Source organism: Tenrec ecaudatus, chromosome 18 (genome assembly GCF_050624435.1).
Source record: "Tenrec ecaudatus isolate mTenEca1 chromosome 18, mTenEca1.hap1, whole genome shotgun sequence".
Lineage (NCBI taxonomy): Eukaryota > Metazoa > Chordata > Mammalia > Afrosoricida > Tenrecidae > Tenrec > Tenrec ecaudatus.
This window is the reverse complement of record NC_134547.1, coordinates 64,187,114-64,209,269: the sequence shown is the minus strand read 5'-3', so window position 1 is coordinate 64,209,269 and position 22,156 is coordinate 64,187,114. Positions and strand designations below refer to the sequence as shown.

The 22,156-nt window shown below is 54.5% G+C and overlaps 1 protein-coding gene across 3 annotated transcripts; it reads right to left on the bottom strand.

Moving 5' to 3' along the window:
- Positions 1–799: 799 nt before the first annotated feature.
- Positions 800–18,005, bottom strand: AARS1 (alanyl-tRNA synthetase 1). Of its 3 annotated transcripts, none has more exons than XM_075537719.1 (21): positions 17,910–18,005; positions 15,007–15,170; positions 14,555–14,743; positions 14,088–14,233; positions 11,478–11,669; positions 10,600–10,744; positions 10,133–10,278; positions 9,444–9,552; positions 9,172–9,322; positions 8,075–8,199; positions 7,439–7,583; positions 6,406–6,584; positions 5,741–5,854; positions 4,822–5,028; positions 4,271–4,455; positions 3,162–3,270; positions 2,547–2,660; positions 2,040–2,159; positions 1,875–1,961; positions 1,666–1,779; positions 800–1,344 (listed from the first exon to the last, which is right to left on the bottom strand). In XM_075537719.1, the coding sequence occupies exons 1-21, from the start codon at positions 17,920–17,922 to the stop codon at positions 1,159–1,161; spliced, it is 2,940 nt and encodes a 979-aa protein (XP_075393834.1). In that variant the 5' UTR covers positions 17,923–18,005; the 3' UTR covers positions 800–1,158. The 3 variants fall into 3 exon arrangements, with proteins under 3 accessions (XP_075393834.1, XP_075393833.1, XP_075393835.1); XM_075537718.1 differs by lacking the exon at positions 17,910–18,005 and adding an exon at positions 17,797–17,893; XM_075537720.1 differs by lacking the exon at positions 17,910–18,005 and adding an exon at positions 17,171–17,323.
- Between the last annotated feature and the right edge of the window lie 4,151 nt (positions 18,006–22,156).

The window sequence follows — 22,156 nt, the reverse complement described above, 5'->3', positions numbered from 1 at the left end:
CTCCCGAATTTGTGAAGGCTTTAATTACTTTGTAGAGGCCAAGGCCTTTCTCAGCTCCCGCCTGGACCCTCTGCTGGGGCGTAGAAGGAATGGAACGAGCCCTCAGACCGCCCCGTGGTCTTTGCCCAGCACCCTTTCTGCTTGCTTCTCGGCCTCCGGCAGCAGGGGCCCAGACCAGCCTTCCCTCAGAGGCCACAGGTGGTCCCTGTATTTACCTCCCCTCACACTTGAGTGAAGTCACTGAAGTGACCTGAAGTCAGGCCAGGGTACCGGCCCCATTGCTGTTAAGCAGCGAAACAGGGACGGGTTACCCCTCTCCTGCCTGCACAGGCCCCCTTCAGGAGGTTGGGAAGAGAATCAGGAAAGCATTAGCCATCCATGAAGACTTTTAACTAGCCATGCTCCAATTCAGGCACCCCACCCCCCACCCAGTCATACCTGGGCAGTCCAAACAAGGCCCAGGCTCATGACTCCAACCAGGTGGGCTTTCTTCAGCCAATAGGGTCAACCAATACCATCAACAATGCCTCCCCAGCCAGAGGCTTTAAATACCTTGGTGGCAGGAAGGCAGGCCCCTTCTCCCCTGGACCCTCTTCTTGCACCCACTTCGCCTTACTGCAGTCTCTCTGGCCTCACACCACGAGGTGGCCCGTGTTCAGTTGAGACTGTAAAACCTGAAACTTCTGTCCTTTACAAAAACCCACTTAGATTAGAAACCAGGCTTCAGTGTGAAGGAAGCCACGGGTTGTGGATGGGGGCACCTGAGGGCGAGAAGGGTGGACCACAAGGCATCAACGGGTATTGCACATGAACCTTTTATTCTCTGCAGCAAGAATGACTCCAACCTGCAGACCCCAAAGGCTTGGGTCTGGGACAGCACACCTCAGAGGTATACCCAGGTCAGGACGATTACAGACTTAGTGGTTCTGGACAGATAGCGTGGGCTGTAGGGCTTGGGGTGGAAATGTAAAGTGGGCACCCAGTCACACGGCAGGGCGGCCCTGGCTGTTCCGTTCCGCTGGGCTAGGGCTGACGGCACTGTGCATAGGTCCAAGATGCCAATGTCCCGTGGTAGCTGGAGTGCCCGTCTGGACAGATGGGTCCCAGGGATGGGCATGGGTAGATGCAGATGCTTCCCAGGGGAAGCGCCCCCTTTCCTCAGTTCTTCACATCTCCCAGGCGAAGCTGGGCAAAGGACGTGGCCAGCTGCAGTGCCTCCTGCAGGCAGCCCACATTCTTGCCTGTGGCCTGGGCTGACACATCTTTGCCACCACCTTTGCCATCCATCAGGCCTGACACCTGCTGTACCCACTCGCTGGCCTTCAGGCCTCGGTTGGCAGCATTCTGGAAGATAGGAAGGAGCAGTGGGGGGGGGCAGTTTTATCTCAGGAGAGGACCTAGGCTGCTGCTGGGGTGGGCAATGATTCTAGAACAGGTGCTGGGGAACAGCCAATGGCCCCCCACCATGACAAGGGCACCCCAAGTGAGACAGCCCGGGGACCAGGGGAACTAGCAGAGAGGAGGGCAGAGCAGCTGTTCTAGTGGGGGCGGCTTTGGCAGCTGGCTCCCCACAAAAGGAACTGAGCCCTGGCAAGCAGTGGCGGCAGCCTCTCTCCTTGGTATGGGGTTGGCAGGGCCTGAGGCAAGGTGGCAAGGGGCTCCTACCTGGGGGACCTGACACAGGCACGTGATCTTGCCAGCCTCGTTGTCTACCGTGAAGAGCATGGCGGCTGTCTGAGGGGAATGTGTCTTGAAAAGCTTCAAGGCTTCATTCAGGGCCTGTGGGGAGAGGCTGAAGTCAGAACGGGCTCTCAGCCTCTCCTCCACCCCCAGCCCCCACCCCCGAGCTGCCCTCAGGGGAGAGCCCAGGTTGCCTTGGCCGAGGCGCCGCTCTCCATCTCCAGAATGACGAGGGGCTGGTTGGGGCGGCTGTCGATGAGCTGCTTGGTCTTCTCCAACACCTGCAGGAAGGATGTGCAGAAGTGACCCTCAGCCCACAGGGCACCTCCCCACTGCTCCTGCCGGCCCCCTCCACTCACCCGCTTCTGGACGTCGGCCTTGCTGGCGCGGTCCAGGTCATCCATGACCTTCTTCAGGGCCTTGAGCTCCTCGCGAAGTTCGTCCTTCTGCCACTGAGGGACAACGGCGGTGGCCAGGGCCTGGAAGCACAGCAGGAGGGCATGTGGGCTCTGCAGCAGCACCCAGGGAGGAGAGAGAAGGAAAAGCAGGCACACGAGGGGGTCTGCTTGCCCATGAGGACCCTGTGGCCGAGCAGGGCTGGCAAGAAGAGGCAGTGTGGAGACCTCAGGCAGGAGCCCCAGTCGGCCCTTCAGAGCCTCTCCCCAAGCCTTGCCCCACCTCACCCTGGCCAGGGCCACTGTGCTGTGAGCACAGAAGCCATCAGTGGGAGGAGTTGGTGGGGTCCTGGGCCAGCCCTGCAAGGCGCCCCCAAGGTTCGTGTCTAAGCACCAGGGCTGGGCTGGCTCCAGTGAGTTCTTCCAGGGTACTGCTAACCAGTACGGGCCTGGGAGGGAGGCTGGCCTTACCTCCCCAAGATCGGCTATCTCCCGCTGCACGTCCTTGTTGGGCGACGTCTGGGCCTTCACCTTGGCCTCCAAGACAGACAGAGATTTCTTCATGCTCTCTGCTTTCCTGAGGGCCTGGGAGAGAGCAAGCCATGGTGAGATCAGGAGACACGTGGTAAGCCCCGCCGAGAGGGCAGGCTGGGAAGGAATCCCCCAAAGTACCCAGTGTTTCTTCTTTCAAGGAGCAAACGTGTGCAGCCTGATGGCTCAGAGAGGCACACCTTCCTCAGGCACCTCGGCCAAGAGCAAGGATGGGCCCCGACTCTGAGGCCAGCTTTCAAAGCAGGAGCCCTGTCCACTCAGGAAACGACTGCCTTCTGATTTGGGGCCCAGTGAGGCATGAGCTAGTTCCCGCCCCAAGAACACAGCCTCCCTTTCCCCTCTAGCACATGCACACCCCTACCCCCAGGGCTGGGTAGAAAGTGCCGGGGAGTCCTGCCAGTCGGTGAACTGGAGGGTATGTTTGTGGTATCGTGGGCTGTACCTTCCGTTCTGCCTGCAGAACTGTTTGCACCGGTGGACTCGTGGGAGGGGCCCCTCTCCCTGAGAATGAGTTGAGATGCCTGATCTACTCACCTTCTGGGCTTCTGCCCCCGTGACGGCAACAATCCTGCGGATGCCTTTGGCAATTGCTTCCTCACTCACAATGACAAACGCTCCCGCGTGACTTGAGTTCTGCAGGTGCCTGCAGTGTGGACAGAAAACCTGGGGTGAGGGCAGGCTGCCGCACCTGGGAGCCCCTCAGCAGTCCCTTCCCAGGCCCGAGTTCTTCTCGTGGGAGGGGAGTCAGGGAGTGGCTTGGTTTGGGAGTCGGTGTGACACTGAGCAAACAAGAGGCTATCTCCTGAGCCCGTTTCCTCCCGTCCAAAATGGGGCTCACCCCCTCACAGGGCTGGTGGAAACACAAAGGCAAACACAAGTGCTTTATAATCCCTAAAGCCCAACCCAGACGTTACTGCTGCGAGGCCTCCCTGGGGGCACAATGAGCATGTACCCCTCACTCCAGAGCTAATGATGGAGTCCATGTAACACCTCAAGGAGCCCCTAAGCCAATAGGTCTCTTTCCCAACTTCGCAGGGAACCGCAGACTCGCACTGGCCCACACAGGCATTGGCAGGGAGGGAGCCTGCAGCTGTCTTCTGTGTTCTAAGGCGTGTCATGCCAACTGATGCCAGGCAGCAGTGAGGATCGCTTAGAGGTCCAGTACAGCTAGAACTTGGCCCCTCTGGATCCCACGCCCCCGGCTTGAGGATTGGAAGAGGCCCTAGGTGGGGTCCATGTAGCTTTGCAAACATTCTGTCAGGTTTCCACCAATCCCTTACCCACAGAACTCTAGTGGCCATGAAGGATTCCAAGTTGGCAGAAATAGGTTGCTCCCCAATGGCGGGCCAATGCAGGGGCCTAGGAAAGGCCTCCGGGAAGCAGTGGAGTTCCCTGAGCCAGCCAGGGCCCTGCTGAGTGTAAGTGCCTCCCTGCCCAAGGAGAAGGCAAGCGATGGCATTTCGCCACACCAGCCGTGGAAGGGTTGGCGCCGAAGGGTCTGACAGGATTACAGGAGGTGGGGGTTCTTGGGAAGGCTATTTGGCAACCTTACTTTTATCGCAGGAAAAAACCTCTTAGGGGCTTTGCTTCATCCATGCTCCTGCCAGGGGCCCCCACCCCTTTTGTTTTTCCACGGTACTTACGTGCCCCCACAGAACTCGACAGAAGTAAGGGAGCCGGCCGGACTGGTGGGGTCTTCGAGAAGCTCGGACACTGGGACCCCAATGGAGACGACCCGCACAGGGTCGGGGTAGGTCTCGTCAAACACGGCCCGCAGGCCCTGGATGGCTTTTGCCGCTGCCAGGGCACAGTCCTGGGTATAGACGGGCTGCCGGGAGAGGAGAAAGCCAACCTGGTGGGATGCCGCAAGGAGCGTGTGGCTCACACAGAACTCTGGGCTTCCAATCCTGGCTCTCTAGGTCATGTGCCCTGAGCCCCCTAAAATAATGAACCATGTACAAAGCCCAGGAGACCGAGATGGGATGCTGTTTTGTGATGTGGACGAGGAGAGCTGCAGGTGAGGCAGACGGAACCAGGAGAGGCCGGGCCGTCCCTCTCTCCAGCACAGCAGAGAGTTGAGGCAGCTCTGTGCGCATGGCGGGGTAAGGGACCAAGGGTACAGTGGCAGGAACTAACTCAGGTGGCTCCAGGAGATGGCGCCCGAGAGCAAGTGCTTAGACCCAGCTCAACCCACCTTGGCTGCCTCAATCGTCTGATTGGCAATCTCCTCTGCCTCCTTTATCTGTTGAGTAGACATGGCGCCCTTGGCCGTGAAGTCAAACCGCAGGCGATCAGGCGCAACCAGGGAGCCTTTCTGGTCGGCCTCCCCAAGCACAGCACGCAGGGCGAAGTTTAGGATGTGGGTAGCCGTGTGGTTGCTCATGACGGGCCTGCGCCGGGTCTGGAAAGGAGAGCGGCAGGTGCAGAGGCTGCAGGAGACCGGGTCTCCCTTCCCTCCCAGCTGCTCTTGCAGCAGAGCATGGCTGTTCTGGTCAGTGGACGGTGAGAAGGGCACTGCCCACCACGGGGGCTGGCAAATGCCAGCGGTCCTGTGCTCCTTTGTAAGTGGTGTTTGGGTCCATTCCAGCGCTGCCTCTTATGTGCCGCTTCCGGCTGCTCTCTCAACAGCGGCAGAGCTAGTAGCCGTGGTGTAGACCGCGTGCTCAGCAAAGCTGCAGGTGCTAAGTTTGCTGAGACCTAGCCTGGGCCATGAAGACCAGGGCAATGGCCCAGGAGGGACGGGGAAGCAACCAGGGAGAAGAGGCTGGGCCCTGCACTGTGGGGTGGAGCTCCTTGTCAGCACGGATGCTTGGGGGAGAAACACTTCTGTATGTGACTGCAGTTTGGCTTCCGTCAAAACCAATTTCGGCAGAACCAATTTCTGAACGAGGATCCTTGGCCTCCGAGTAACCTGGAGAGCGGCAACCGACAAAAGCCAGCCTGCGGTCTCAAGCGTGGTCTGACTGGGAACACGACGGAGGCTTCACTCTCAAGTACGTCACCCACCACCCAGATGTCCCACTCAGGAGGGACAGCACGGGGAGCCAAGTTAGAGGCCAGGACAGAAGCAGTCACCAGCCAGGTGCAGTGCTAGGTGGCAGGGTGCTACTCACCTCGTCAATGAACAGCCGGACCTGGTCCCCCACTTTCAGGTTGCCGTAGATGGTGCCTATGTGGAGCACGTACCCGCCTCGCACCTGAGCGTTCTTCACCGTGAACTCTGTCCTCTACGTGGGGCCAAGGAAGACGGGGAAGAACGCACGCCTGTAAATGTGCACGCTCCCTAAGTGTCCAGGACCCTCAACTGACGTGCGTGCGGACACGTGTCATTATGTACAAGTTTGTGCAATCATCCATCTTCTCACGGGCTTTGCAAGAGCCCTCCGCCCCATCTACACACACACTGCACACACACACACACACACAAACACACACCCCGAGTGTCCTGGAGAATTCCTAAGGTATAAAAACACCGGAGGCCCAAGGAGACTGGCTCACTCGTCCCAGAGGATAGTGGGAGCCAAGCTCTCGCCAGGCCGGCGTCATGGTGAGGAAAACACAGAGGGATGCAGATCAGCCCAGGCCCTGGGTTCCAAGCCACCTCCCAGCATGAGAGCCCCACCATCTAAAGCGCGCCCTCACCTCCGGAGGGCTGGCAGTGCAGCCCCATGCACAGATGTGCCTCCCCGTCCCCCGCCCCACCAGCCTGGGAGCTGCGCCACGAGGACGGGCCCTGCCATTGGCCCAGGCTAATGAGCAAGAGCAACGACTGGCTCACGTCTTCGCTGTTGTCATCAAGCTTGACCAGGTAGCCTTCGTCGTAGATCTGGCCCCCTTGCTCGGCATAGAAGCAGGTCTTGTCCAGCACGACACCACACTCCTGGCCCGTGGCCACCTCGTCCACGAACATCTTGTCCATGCGCAGAGCCATCACCGTGGCCACCACATTCTCAAACACTGCTCGATGCAAAAGGCAAAGAAGGGGGAGCGGCCTCAGTGGTGCTGTGTGCATTCCCAGCCCTTGTCTGCAGATCGACTCCACCAACTCTCCCTCAAGCCCATCGGAAGCCCGCCTTGTAACACCATGAAAGAGCTCGGCTCCATGGTTTGTCAGCAGAAAATGCCATCCCCAGCAGGGACCCCTGTCCTGCTTTGCTCCGTACTGGACTTCTGGGGCAGGGTCGCTATGAGGTGGAACTGACTCAACAGCACCTAACAGCAACAACGGGGGGCTTCCTGGGACAAGGGCTGTGAAGGAACTGGCAGAATCTGAGTAGTGAGCAGGCCTCTCCGAACAGACAATGCTAACCGCAAGGTCAGCGCACAAGGGGCCGCCAGCTTGGCAGGCGAGTATGGCTAGATTGAGGATCTTGGGATCGCTCCTGCAACAGCCAGATTCGAATCAGGTGGCATGAGCTCCACCGTAGCACTGCTACCGTGTGGTTGTTGAAGTTAGGTCGTCAAATTGGTTCGAACCGTCACATAATGCACAGAACGCTCCCAAACTCATTTGATGTGCTGCCCCCTACTCTGAAAACTGAAACCAAACAGTGCCCTGCCCCCAAATTCAAACCCTGTGTACTCTAGCCCCGAACCCGGGACCAACTACAGGCTGCTATGGCAGCCCCGAAGGATCACTCTAGCGCTGCCCCCGGGCGGTGTTTCCCACTTTGGGAAACTTGTGTGAAGGCACAGAGCATGCCCACGGGACTCTAGGAGCTACTGTCACAGATATAAAGGGCATCTAGTGTCTTGGAACTCGTGAAAACCAGGGTCAGAGAGCCCCCAGGGCGGGGAAGCCAAGGACGCACCATAGCTGCCGCTGGGCTCCGAGCGGTAGCTGTACTTCGGGGAGTCGTCAGTGGCCTCCAGGCCCCTGGAGCGTAGCTCTTCGATGGCATAGATGTCCAGCATGATGAGGTCTTCCCCGCCGGCTCCCTTGCCTTGTGATTTTAGCTGCAAGAGAAATATGCACGTTGCCGTGTGGTTGGGGGGGTGCCCTGACCCCCAGTGGCCTGGCACGAGCGTGGAACTGCCCCGGAAGGCTTGTTGAGCAGGTGGGTTCAAACTCCAGACCTTGGGGTTAGCAGCCCAGCACCGCAGCTGTGCCGAAGGCTCCCAGGGGTAATGTAAGTGACCCACACAGGAGGGAGGGGGCCGGAGGGCCCCGAGGGGTAAGTCAACCCTGGCAATTCTGACCCTTGGGATTCTTTGGGGTGGCTGGCCTGGGGGCTGCAGGATGTGACCAAGGAGGCCAGGAGCACTCCGCTCCCTCCAGACAAATGCCCCCTGGGGGCAGCACTGCGCCCAACTGAGAACCAGTGGACTTGAGAATGGGATTCCAGAGGCTTCAGTGGAAGAAAACAGCTGTCTTCACCGTGAGTACTGCTTGACTGTGACACCCCGCCCCACCCCGCCATTTCCTCCTTGCACCCTCGATCTTGTACCTGAGCCAGCTTCCTCTCCTCCTCAAAGCCCTCCATATCCACTGCCAGGCCCTTCTCCTCAGCAATGAGCCCGGTGAGGTCCACTGGGAACCCGTAGGTGTCGTAGAGAAGCCATGCTGTGTCCCCTGCGGAGGAGCCAGTGCAAACATGAGCGAGTTTTCCCAGGCGACAGACACTGAGTGTGACAGATGAGGCCACTCACTCCTGACCTGGGCCCCTGTCAAACCCCACTGCCTTTAGGAATCAACCTGGAGGCAGCACTCAGGGCCCCCGGTGAACTGCCTTGATCTGACCATGGAGTGTCCCTCTTGTGCAAGCTCATCAGGCTGCCCCGTGAAGGCAGTCAGGTCAACTCAATGAACTCTCCTGCCTCCTATCTTTCTGACAGCAAACACACCTTCCACACCCACCTGGTGCCGTCAGGTTAACTGTGACGCTGCACATCCCTGAATGACAGCACAGAAGTTGCCCGGAGCAGCTCACTGCTCAGTCGCTGTGCCACCAGGGCTCCTTAGGTGGACACCCACCTTGCCCTCACCCCCACCCCGCCCCCAGCAAGTGGCTACAGGACTGAGCAGAGCCACCCACAGGGTTTCCATGGCTGTAAACCCTTATGGAAGCCAGCCTCCCGTCTTTCTCTGGTGGACCGGGCTCATGGGTTCAAACTGCTGACCTTTCGGTTACCAGCCAAGCGCTTCATTGCTGCCCGTCAGGGCTCCTAGTGCACAGGAAGGCCTGCATAGGAGGGAGCTCCAGACAGTTGGTGGAAACCCTGTTGTCTTTTAGTTCTACTTCGCCACTAATTTGAGCAAGCCCCTTTGTCTATCTGTGTGAATAGAGAAAAGCCCTCAATGTAAAAGTTGTCCCTAGAAAGTGAGTTTGGGAAAGGGGCTTTCCATTTTTAACTTCATGTCTTTTGCTTTGTTGGAGTATTTTTGCCACAATGACCTGGTTCCTCTGATAATTTTACCATAAACCCCGCTTTACACGGAAACCCATTTTAATCAAGCCACAGCGAGCCTCTCACGGTCAGACACTGGAGTCAGCCCCTCCCAAGGGAACAGGAGTTGTGAGCAGGGCACCCCGCCCCCACTCACCAGGGATGGTCTGGCTGTCTCCCAGGCTCTGGATTTTCCTGTCCAGGATGCGTCGCCCTCTGCTGAGCGTCTTGAGGAACTGCACCTCTTCCTCATTAATGATGTCCTTGACCAGGTCAGGGTCTCTCTTCAGCTCAGGGAAGGCTTCTCCCTGGCAAGGGGATAAGGAGCCAGGAGCCCAGTGAGTGCAGTGAGCGCAGCATGCCCCCACCTCGTAATCCTCCCCAGTGTGCACTTCCCATGCTACGCATCCTACTGCAGAAGGGACCTACCAGGGACTGGACCACGACATCTACCAAAGTGGCGAAGAAACCCCTGCTGGCGCCGAGCTTCTCGTGGGAGTACCGGACAGCGCGCCGGAGAATCCGCCTGAGCACATACCTGTGGAGACAGCGCCCAGCCCCGCTGAGTGCACGTGGCCTTTTGACGCACGCACACCCACAGCAACGAGACGCCCGCGCCTCTCTCCTCTGGACACCTTTCCCGCTTTGCTTCTACATTCCCCGAGGCCTCCTGGACAAACTCAGCAAATGCTCACCCAGGGCAGCTCACCATGATCCTGGGTTGCTTTCCTCCTCTCTGCTAGTCCGGAAGGCCAGCCCAGCCAGAGTACTGGGTCCCTGCCTCTTGGGGATTTTCCAAAGCGCAACCGTACCTGCTCACCCCGTCCCCCGCTAGCCTTAAATACAATACTCACCACTTTGACCTCAGCAACAAAGACTTAACAAGGTGGAGCCACATCATCATTAAGGGAGCTCACACTCAATCCCTCAGAGGAAAGAGCCCTTCAACTCCCCGAAGATGAGAACCATGACAGCGCGTGGCTGTGAGAGTCAGTCAGGGCAACGCACAGGGCCAGTGCGACCCCCTCCACAGCAGGGGCTGCATTTGTCAGTTTGACCCCCTAAAGCCACAAACCTTCTGGTGCTTGTCTAACTCCAACCCAGCGTGACACACTCACCCCCGTCCTGTGTTGTCAGGTCGGCCGCCGTCAGCCAGCGCCACAGTGATGGTCCGAGCATGGTCGGCCAGCACCCGGTAGGCCATGTCAATCCCATCGGCATCATCAGCACCCACTTTCCCAGTGTACGGCCGGGCACCTGTGCCCTACGGGGAAAACCAGGAGGCAGCCATCAGTTTGCCACAGGAGGGCCTGAGGGAGCAATAGCTGAAAGGACAGCCGCCTGGCTGCGTCCTCCAACCTCCAGGAAGGTGACAGTGGAAGCCCTCCAGGGCCTCCAGCCAGTCTTTCTGCACTCCCACCCGTACCCTGCACTCCCACCCGCACCCGTGCCTGCTCCAAGCCCTCCGGTGAGAAAGCGGGCGGCAAGTGGGCCCAGGTGCCCTTGGTTGGCAGAGCCCCTGATTTTTAGGTCTATGATGGCACTGCCAAGAGCCCGGCTGGGGACAGTTCACGAGGACCAGTACCTTCTGAATGGCTTCGAAGTAAGGGACGAAAAGGTCCGTGTCATAGTTGGACATCTTATTCTGCAGCACCGACACCAGGCGCTCCAGGCCCATCCCGGTGTCAATGCTTTTCTTGGGGAGAGGTTTCAGAATGCCATCGGTTTCCCTGCCGGAGCCAGAGAAAGGAAGAAGCTGAAACAGGGACAAGGGCAGCCACCTGCGAGTCCCCGGAGATGGGAAGTCATTCAGCAGACCTGGAGCTGGTGCAGTGGGAGAAAGGGCAGGAGACGACTCTGGGTGCAGTGAGGCTCAGCCAGGGCAGCCCAGGGCCACTGAGGTCCAGACCCCGGCAATACAGTGAACATCACAAAGCAAGTCACACAAATGGTTATGATTTCCCAGTGCACAGAAGCGTGACGGTCCCCCTACCCCCTGGCCGAGGAAACACGCAGTCCCCTGATGAAATAGTCTACGGAGACAGGAAGCGAGCACCTGTGGGTGGACAAAGCGGCGGCGACGGACTTGCTTACGGCAGGGTGGTCACCAACCTTCCATGTCTACAACCTCCGAATCGCAACGTGTAATAAAATGAAGTGTGTGTGCCGGTTCCAATGCTAGCAAGGACATTGCAGAGCCTTCCAGCAGGCTAGTTTACCAAAGAATGGGCTCCGCCTGGTCCCAGAGAGCAGAGGTCAGATGGAAGCAACATCTCAAGAAATGGGCCAGTGGGTCCCTGAGGCTGTCACAGGCTTCTTTGGCGCTGCCCTGCTGTCCCCAGAGACGAGGACAAAAGGGCGCCGTTAACGGAGAAGATGGCCAGGCAGCTCTGGCTGATGTTCCCTGACTTGGCCCGGGGAGAGGGACTGGGTCAGCAGGAAGGGGCAGGACCCCAAGGCTACCTGTTGTACTGGATGAAGACGAGGTTCCAGATCTCCAACACGTTGGGGTCGTCCTGGTTGACGAGGTGGGCGGCATCCCGGCCACCAATCCGGTCATAGTGGATCTCACTGCAGGGGCCACATGGGCCCGTGTCTCCCATCTCCCAAAAGTTGTCTTTCATGCTGCCAGGGAGGATCTTGGCTTCGTTGAGTCTGCACAGCGCAGGGAAGGCAAGTCGAGTTATAGCTACTGACTGGGGTCACCCCACGTGTCATCTCCCACAGTAAGGCATCTGTGGGGCTCACATGGACAAAGAAGCCAGTTCTTCGGCAGACACAGCCTGGAGGCAGAGCTGGCTAATGGGACGCCACATGATTCTTCTCAAAGGTGCGGCTAAAGAATCGCACAGAGAACAGACAAGCAAAAGGGAAACTTGCTAGGAGACCCGGTGTGACTTAAAATTGAACTAGGACCAGAATTTGAGGGGAAAAAAATTGGGGGAGGGGAGTGTGGCAAATTTCTTTCATTAAAAAAAAAGATGTATTACATCAAACTATGAATGTTATACAGGGGCTGTTTATTTCCAGATACTTCTCTGCACCCCAATGGAGTCATCAGTCCTTTACTTCCAATTATACCACAAAGCATTTCAGGTGATGAAAACAGACCAAACGTCTGACCTTGCTGAAAGAAGTAGGCAGCGGAGCTCAGAAGATGGTTCCCCAGAGAGCAAATGCAGACCGTTAGGACACCAGGTGGCCCAGGCTTTCCAAAGGCTGGGTTAAGATGAGCTCTTTAGGGGAGCTGGCATCAGGAGCTCAAAGGGGAAGAGAATGCTTTGAAAATGATGATGGCGGCATATGTGCAAATGTGCTCGAAACATTGGATGAATGTATGGATTGTGATAAGAGATCAGAGTCCCCAATAAAAGTATTTAATTTAAAAAATGATTACACGATCTCAGGAACAACAAATAAATGCTCTTGAAGTTCCGCATGTGTTAGTCCTCAAAACGTGCAATTAGACTAGAGTCTGACCAAGTAGGGTTCAGAGCAAGTGAAGGAGAAGGCTGAACCGGAACACAATACCTAGAGTCAAACCGAAGAACTCAGAAAAATGTTTTCTCCTTTTTTCATATGTACTAAAAAGCCAAGCACTAATGGGTGAAAGGGTTTATTAAAAACAAGAAAATGAGACAAAGGCATCAACGATCCCCGCAATGTAGCAGGTAAGCTCCCTGTGTGCAGTGCTTTATGAATCCAAGGCACAGAATAGATGTTAGTTATCATCGTAGCTTTTAGGCTACATGAATAAAACCTAATTAAAATAATTTTAAAACTAATTAAAAAAAGAAAAGCGACCTTCCTCCCCTAGTCCCATCTGTTTGGCACTTCTACATTCCCATCAAAGATAAGGTTTTATATGAAGACCCCTGTTAAAAAGACATACCCAGAGGGCAATAGAAATATGAAAAAGGGCTGGGAAACGATGTAATCAGAAGACATTTTCTACATTTCTATATGGCTTAAATTTTAAAATTTCGGTGGTTATCAGAATTGAAAAACATGGTTGGTTTACTAGGTTTGAAGGCCATGGTCTCACGAAACAACTTGGTCAACGGGCATATCCGAGTTTGCAAAAGAAACATTCTCCATCCGGGCTGGATGAGGAGGACCTGGGGTCTGAAAAGGGGTGAGCAGCCTCCACGATAAAACTACCGGTCTCTGCTTGCCTGGACCAAAACAGAATGAAGGAAGCCAAAGACTCAGAGAAGACACTAGCTCCCAGGAATAGGAGCTCATCAAGCCTGAGACCGGAATGCGCTGGTGCCCGGCTAGCACTGCAGGTGGTTCTGACCAGGGACACAGTGTCCTGGCTATGGGGCGAAAAATGTACAACAAACTCACATTCCTTACAAAGGCGAGGATTACTCGGCCGACAGAGACTAGGTTAGCCTCAGGATTAACCCAAAATATCCTTTGAGCTTGGAACTGAGCCAGGGAGTAATAGGCTTTCCACAACCACAATCACGTAAAGACGGAGGGAACCGTAACTGATCAGCTCTGAGAGACCAAATGGGCGACATTCACTCTCAGGCGAAGGGGAGTTGCTAAGAGGAGCAGGGAGGCCGGACGAATGGAAGCAGAAGAGCGAGAATGGAAATGAGACTCGACACGTTTCAGTTTCAAAAGATACAAGCAATGTCACAGGACAAGTTGCTTAAAAAAATTGTGAACAGGAACCTAACTTGCTATGCAGATGTCCACCTAAAACACAAGGTGCTATTTTAAATAAATCAAGACTGACTGCTTAAATCGGAGCCCTGGTAATGCTAGTTACCCACAGGGTTGCTAACCACCAGGTCAGTGACCACCAGCCTGTCCTCGGGAGAGAGAGGTTGCGACTCCCGTCAAAAGTGACCATCTGCGAACCCCACGGGGCAGTTAAACTCTTAGGGTCACAATGAGTTGGCCTTGACTGGATGGCAGTAGTTTGGTTTGGTTCCGGATTCCCCACTGCCATCTCACAATGCATGCTCCAAAAAGGGGAAAGCCCTGCAGCCCAAATCTTAAGGCCTATTTAGGCGCCAAGTTGACTCATTCTCTTCCCCCACTTACTCCTAGTCTTACCCCAAATTTTGCCAGATCTGTTTGCACTCCAGATCTGGTTCCAAGCCAGCAGCTTCCTCCCCACCAAAGTAAGTCACGTAAAGTCTTTCGACTGGGATGCCAAACTCTTGGGTCAGAAGTTCCAGCGCCATCTTACATGCCAATTCCTGGAAGAAGGACAAAAGGAAAGAGGTGGAACACGGCCCAACCAAAAATCTACCTGGTGTCCACAGAAAAGGCCCAGATCCTGGGAACACAGGTATGGAAGTGCAATAACTGTACTCTATAAATGCAGGCCAATGCAGGATCACATGAGACTCTTAAAAGAAATGCAACTATAAAGGAAAACTACAGACACAACTCCTGGAAGTCTCAGATTTGATAAGTCCCAAACCTCCTGAAAGGATGACATGCAGAATTAGAACCCATCGCTCACCATAAAAACCACCAGTTTGCGGCGAACCCGGACAGCTTTGCTTCATGTTTACCTTGAAGTAATCGCCAAACGACCAGGAGCCCAGCATCTCAAAGAAGGTGTGATGGTAGACATCCTTGCCGACGTCGTCCAGGTCGTTGTGCTTGCCCCCCGCCCGGATGCACTTCTGGGTATTGGCAGCTCGGGTCAGCTTTGCCATGGGATGGGACGGGTCAATAGTGTTCAGGAAGATGGGTTTGAACTACAGAAAGGAGGGGCACATTTCAGCGTCCAGTGTCACAGGTATGTCCCGCTGTCACAGACTTTTTCTCAGGAAGCCCTCCAGGCAGGCACTATTCTCATCCCTCATTTCACAGAGGAACAGAAGTTCAATGGCAGAAACGTCCCCAAGGTCACAGAGCAGTGACAGACCAGGGATTCTCTCTGACTCCAGGAGCTGTGTCTTTATCAGCTCTGCTGCCTCCAACCGGAACCGACAGGCAGGAAGAAAGGGAAAACCCTTACCTGGTTCATGCCTGCATTGGCGAAGAGCAGAGTGGGATCGTCCAAGGGGATGGTGGCAGAGGAGTGGACATAGGTGTGCGCATTCCTCTTGAAGAAAGCGATGAATCGCTGCCGGATTTCACTCGCCGTTAGGGTCGAGTCCATCGTGAAAGTCACCCACAGAGCTAACCGAGAAATGAAGGACAATTAGAGAACTGGGTCTCAGAGATAGAGAGGCGTTGCATAAGTCTGAGCTGCTCAAGCCAAGTAAAGCGGGACACAGGCAGCTGTTTGATCCGAAAACCTCTAGGTTGTAAAGTTCAAGGCTAAAGTCGTTATCAAAGCAAAACCAGCAAGCAGCGGCTTGAGTCCTTCCACCAAGTGCTGGCCATGAGTTAAGGGCAGTTCAGTACACCAAACACACCACTGGGTGCTGGAGGTCATCTGCTCACGCGTGCATTTGCTCAACAAGCCACACTGAGCAGCCACTCTGGGCGAGCTCCCTGGGCTAGGAATGAAGAAACCGGGACAACGACATTCAGAAACCCTCCAAGACAGCAGACAGCTCGCAGGGGAGGCGCCCGGACCTGTGCTGCAGTCCTAGCTCCACGTCGCGTCACTTCATGTCACCAGCCAGGCTACACGATCTCTACGGCTTCGTCCAGCTCTGTACTAACCAAGGAGCCTAGAGATGGGCACAGGCCCGCTCTCTCCAGAGCCTGGGGATCGAGATTTGGACAGACGGACATCTCTGCGAGGCTGCTGTCAGCAGCAGCAAACCTATCAGCCTCCACCCACTGAACTGCCTAGAAACACCACTGGTTTATCTTCGCAGCAGATTACCAGGGAATGAGCCTGCTGCAGAGCCATGGAGGACGCAGGAGGGAGGGAGTGTGTGAGTAAAAAGACTGAAGAGGCGTCAAATGGGAAACTGGAAATACGACAGAGTTGACTGTCTCAACACTCTTTCACATCGATTACTATTTCTCTTAGGGGAAGGGCCAGGCCTTGGTGCTGGGTTCCTGTCACTGGCCTGGGGGTACAGTGGTAGCGGGCGCAATGCCAACCACCTCATTCTCAACATGATCTTCAGTCTCTCGAATTCTAGACCCAACTTTAACCTTAAGCCACTTTGTCCTGAGTTTGTTGCCTTTTCAGGGGTGTGGGTATACGGTGTACCTCTATCTGAAATATGCACCCTGCCCATATACGGTGTACCTCTGTCTGAAATATGCACCCTGCCCATATACGGTGTACCTCTATCTGAAATATGCACCCTGCCACTCCACCAAGGTGCCGTGAGGGTTCAAAGTCCTCCTCCCGCTGGATAAAGAGCGAAAGGAACAGAATGGATACAGAGGACGACCAGCAGTCCCCCAACTCTCACTCATTTTTTACCACACAGTGTCAATCAATCTATTCACAATTCGGCCAATTCGCTAGGCAAACAAAACCCTGCTGGGCACAAAGATGGTGAAACACTGGCTGTTAAGTGCCAAAGGGCGGACTAAATTCTCAGATGGGCAGTTGGTAGTTCATGGTCAGAAGTCAAGGCTCGGAGGAAGTTCTTCACACCACACTCTTCCTGGTCATCATGGCTCTTGATGAAACGTAATAATGGCAGAAATGAATTTACAGCAGCGGAGTGCAGCATATGTCTACAGAAGTTCATTGCTTTACCCAAGAAAACCAAAACGGACCTCCTCATCAGGTCTCCAGGGCTGCCTCTCTGTGGAACGGGTGGTGGGCTTGCCAACGGTTTAGGTGCAACAGAGTGCTTCAGCCACTGTGGCACTAGGACCGTTCTACAGTTGAGGTTAATATATTAAATTCCAAAAGAAGCATCCCACTTTCAATTTTAGCTTATTCATTCGCTATACTGAGTGCCTAGATATGTGATAGGAGTAAGAATGAATAGGAGAGCCTCTTTCCTTAAAGGGAAAGACATACCGACAGAAATAATCAGAGTATTTTATAAAAGAACCTAGTCATGCACTGACTACCAGCCCCGAGGAGGCCACAGTGTTAAAAGCCGTGTCCCCATTCCCGTCGTTCATTTACTCGGTGTTCACAGTGAAAGAAGGCTGTATTACAGGGAGGCAGCGGTCTCACAAAGGGTCCCCTCTGATCCCACCTCTGGGCAGCATCTGGAAGGAGCCTGTGTACCTGACATCAAAGAACACACCTTTGCGTTTCTGAAGGTTCCCGTCACAAGACCTTTGCGGGTGCCTGTCCGCCTCACCCCTGGTTTTCCCTCGTTCCAGTTAACTTCTCATTTGTCATGCCTCAGTTCCAAAGACACATTTACATCTTCAGCATCTCTCACAGTGCTTTGTTAAAGATCGGTGGATTAGGTAAGGCATGTAACTGTGTTTCCGCAGTAAGCTCTGAATGAACTCACTTCAACCCATAACGTCAACCCAGGTCCGTGTGAAGAGAGTAGTTGAACACATGACGGCGCGGCTCGAGTTCTCCTGGGTGGACCCGCACCGGAGACAGTCATGTCGTTGTTTTTAAGAAAATGGGAACTCCTCACAGCGGGACCCCACCCATCTGGGCCACCCTGTCCCCTCCCGGCGTGTCCCTAAGGGTTGGATGAAGCCCGTCGGGGCCGGCAGCCCGTGACAACCGCGGCCCTCCCAAGGTCTCCCTTCCCGGCAAGGCCCCGCCAAGCTGCTCGCGATCAGCGCCTCAGGGGGGCGAGGTGAGGCCACCGAGGCCGTCTCGGCGGCAATCCGGACTCCCCCCCGCCCCCCGCAGGCCTGGTTCCCAGGGGGTCGCGGGGCCTGCCCGACGGCCGCCGCGCGTTACCCGGAAGGCCCGCCCCGGCTCGCATGGCGCCGCAGAGCTCTCCGTGCCACCCTCCTCCGCGCGACCCCCGGCCAATTCCGCCCTCGGCGCCCACCGCCAAGGCCCGCGGTTACCTGCTCTTGCCATCACGCGGCGGCACCGGCGCCGGGCCACCCCCCGCCGCAACCCGCACTACGCTTTCCAATGGGAACGCGCCGCTGCGAGGAGCCCCGCCCACCTCCATCCCCAGGAAACGTCATTGGTCAGCCGCCCTGCCAGTCAACTAGAGGACGAATCAGCTTGTCCGTCGGCTTCTGGGGAGGCTGCTCCGAATCGGCTGATGCAACGGCGGGGACAGCAGGGACCTAGGCGTGTCACGCGGGAGCGTTGCCTGCGGACTCCTGGAGCCTGCCATTTTTGTGTCTGCGGGGTGCTAGGTTTAGGGACCAAAGGGGTTGCCCCTCCCATGCCTGCCACGGCCCACAGAGGGGCATTGGAAAGCCATCAGGCAGCCTTTGGACACCTCTGAGAAGCCCAGCCTTGAACTTGTTCAAACACAAGCCCAACCCCACGGCCTCTTGGCTCTTGCTCCCTTGCTCTCTTGGTCCCCGGGATCCCCCAGTTCCGCGTGTGGTGTTCTTTTCCACGTGGGTATTTCGTGGGCACACTTTCCTGAAATAGTGCGTACCCTTTTGAGACTAAAACCTGAAACTTTTTGGTTCCTTCCTAAAAACTCACTTGGATCACAAAACGTGCTTCGGCGTGAATTCTTTCAGAGTGCAAAGCCAAGAACCGAGGTACCACCCACTCCAGAAACCTAACAGGTTCCATCTACTGCGCTCTGTTCGTTGATAAGGATGACACGAGGAACGGTGATTGGCCTTTGGTAGACGTCACAGCTCTTGATCCGGCCGTGATCAACACGTTGCAGAATTATAAAACCCAAGAGAATGTAGACTTAAAAGATCCTGATCTGTCATGCCTGAGTGTGCTGGTCCCTATCCGATGGTGGATTTGGTGTCATATCACGGTTGCGAGGGATAATTGGCATATATATACATATATATGTATGTATATATATATGTATATATATATATATATATATATAGAGAGAGAGAGAGAGAGAGAGAGAGAGAGAGAGAGAGAACGCTATCTTGGTGTCACATGCAAGTTTTCTGGGGTTTGGGAAATTTCTAGGACATTTCTCATTTGTTCTGAGCTAAGCAAATAGGGTTGTTAGGAGCAATGGAAAGTAATGGGTTGTTTTGTTTGGGACAAAACAAATAGGGAGTGAGCGCTATACCCATAGCTTGTTTAGTACATATTCTGAACACTAGCGATGTGGAAGGCTACACATAGATTCAGCCTCCTTTAAGTTCTTTCTGGCCATTGTGAAGTTTTTGCTTCAGGCAAAGTGTATTTGAAAATAAATTAGAATCCCCAATAAAAGTATTTTAAAAGTAAATAAATTAATGTACTACTACACACCTAGTGGCTCCGGAGGGGACAGCCTAGCCCTCAAGGGCTTGCCCTGGTGTGCCCTAGATGAAAATTAGTTTGGAATCATACCTGACTAACCTGGTCGCGGAGCCCTGAACCAATCTTGTTAAGGCTTTCTAATCTGCAATAGTTACATATCCCAATCATTGTCCTTTTCTCTTGAGTAATATTGCCTGCAACTGTGATGACTTGATCTGCCTCCAACCCTGATTTTGTGACTTCATCTTATTTGAGTTGTCAAATTTCTGTCAATATGAGCCCTGGTAACCCATTGGGCTGTGACTCACAAGGTCAGCAGTTTGAAATCACCAGCTACTCCTAGGGAGTAAGAAGATGCGTTCTACTCCTGTAAAGATTTACAGTTCAGGATCCCACAGGGGCAGTTTTCCCCTGTCCTATAAGGTCACTATGAGTCAAAAATCACCTTGATGACAGTGAGAGTTTTTTGTTTTGTTTTTTAATGAATCCTTGAACATCATTTTGGCCTCTTGCTGGTCCATCTCACCCAGTGGTTCTCAACCTTCCTAATGCCGCGGCCCTTTAATACAGTTCTTTATGTTGTGGTGAACCCTCCAACCATAAAATTATTTTCATTGCTACTTCATAACTGTAATTTTGTTAGTTATGAATCGTCATGCAAATATCTGATCTGCAGGATGTATTGTCATTGCTACAAATCGAACATCATTCAACATAATTAAAGCATAGTGATTAATTACAAAACTATATGTAATTATATATTGTGAAATATTTACGTGTTTTCCGGCGAGCCCTGTGAAAGGGTCGTTGGACCCCCACAAAAGGGGTCGAGACCCACAGATTGAGAACTGCTGCCCTAATCCTTAATTTGTCTGTCTTGCCTTTGCCTTAAATGTGCCTCTTTCTACATATTGCATTTGAACTTGGAGTCTGTTTTCCTCAAACAAGTAAGAAAAGCAGGTTTGAAATTTAGGTGTTGTGAGTTCCAACTTCAAGTGACCCTATCACACAGCAAGACAAACCACTGCCTGGTTAACCAAGCATTACGACCGTCTCTAGGCACTGGTCTCTCCTGTTGACATGTCCAAAGTACTTCCTGGGATGATCTCTCTATCTTCATTTTGAAGGACCATTTTGGTTATACTTCAAGATAACCCAGATGAATAAACTCTGGATATTCGTGGGATGCACATTCCCCATCCATTTATTCACGGAGGGTCAGCATTAAGAAAAACCCTGCCCTCGAGTAAGTTCCCAGTCGAGGCTGGGAGAGGGCAGATCACTACAGGAAGGGTAAAGACAAAAGTAGAACTTGCGAGCCCTTTTCCAGGCCCCAAGATCGTCCAGTGCGCATGCCCCGGAGCTCTACCACCCCCTCAGCTGATTGGCTGGCGGGGCGGCTTTCAGGACGCAGCCAATGAGGCTTGAGTTCAAGGCGGCGCGCGGGTGCACCTGCGGCCTGAGCGGCGGTTAGACGGGCGTAACCGCCATGCTCAGGGGCGATGGCCGGGGCTTCTGGCCGGATCCGAGGCCGCGCCCTGAGGCGGTTTCCTCTGGTCCTTCCTGTGGGCGACGTGAGTATCCCCGAGGGGAGACGCGACCCCGTCCCCGTCTTCGAAGTGGGAGGGGGCTGGGAGGTAGTAACTGCGTTATTTCTGGAGCCTTCGCCAGACACTGGGCCGGAAGCCTTCGTGTTGAATCGTGCCGCAGTACGCGCACTGGTACAGGTAGGAGCTTTCGACACGTGGAATTCAGGACAGATAAACCCTCAGGAACAACGAAAGCCCGTAGGAACGGTCGTGGGAGCAGGGATACTGTGTTGGTAGAGGGATGGTGGAGGGGGGGGTGGGGAAGGAGAAAGCGGGAACCCATCACAAGGTTGGATTTATAGTGCCCCGCCCTCCCCCCCCCACGACTAACAGAAAGGTTGGTGAAGGGAGACAACAGACAGTATAAGACACGAAATAACACTAATAGATACGTTTTAAAATAATATGTAATTGATCACGGATTCACGAGGGTGGGAGGGGAAAAAAGCTGATCCCAAGGGCTCAAGTAGGAAGAAATTGTTTTGGAAATGTTGATGGCAACATACGTACAAGTGTGCTTAGTGCTATTGAATGATGGAGTTTTCCAAGATTTGCAAGAGCCCCCTAACCCCAAAAAATGATGAGTTAAAAAGATATATTGAATCATGAGCTTGTAGTAACCGAGGTTGCCCAGAGCCCTTGGACTAAGTGCTAGCGAGCATTCAAGTCCACACTCAACGTGACGCCTGTTATGAGACCAAACCCCAACCAAACTCACTGCCATCAAGTTGGTGCCGGCCCATCGCGCACCTGTTGGTCAGGGTAGACATGCCCCTGTGGGCTGACGAGACTGAAACTCTTCACCGGAGCACAAAACCTGTTCGCTCTCTGGAGTGGGTTGTACCTGGGTTCAGGAATTCACGCCGAAGCACGTTTTCTAATCTGAGCCTTCATGAAGGACAGGACAGGTTTCAGGTTTTAGTCCCAAAAGGGTGCACGCGCTTTCTGTAAAGCATGCCAGGCCACACACGCGGAAGCCCTGCTGGGCTTCACAACAGCACCATACCACGTGTGCAGAACTTGGGGAGATCTATGGAGGCCAGAAGCCCAAGAACCCTAGCGCCTAAGACCATGTGGGCCAAGAGGCCGTGGGCCCTAAGTAGTCCCGGAGTGGGCATGGGAGACCCTCACCCTTCACCTGCTGCTGACCAGGAGCAGGGTAAGAGAGAGAGAGCAATTGGCTTTCCTGCAGAAGGCTTTCCACACCCGTCTTGGGGTGGCATGGTTGAAGATATTGGTTGACCTGTGTGATGTACCTAAGGTGGAGGATAGGTTTTACCTGTGCTAAGGGGTCCTAGTCAGTGCATGCTCAG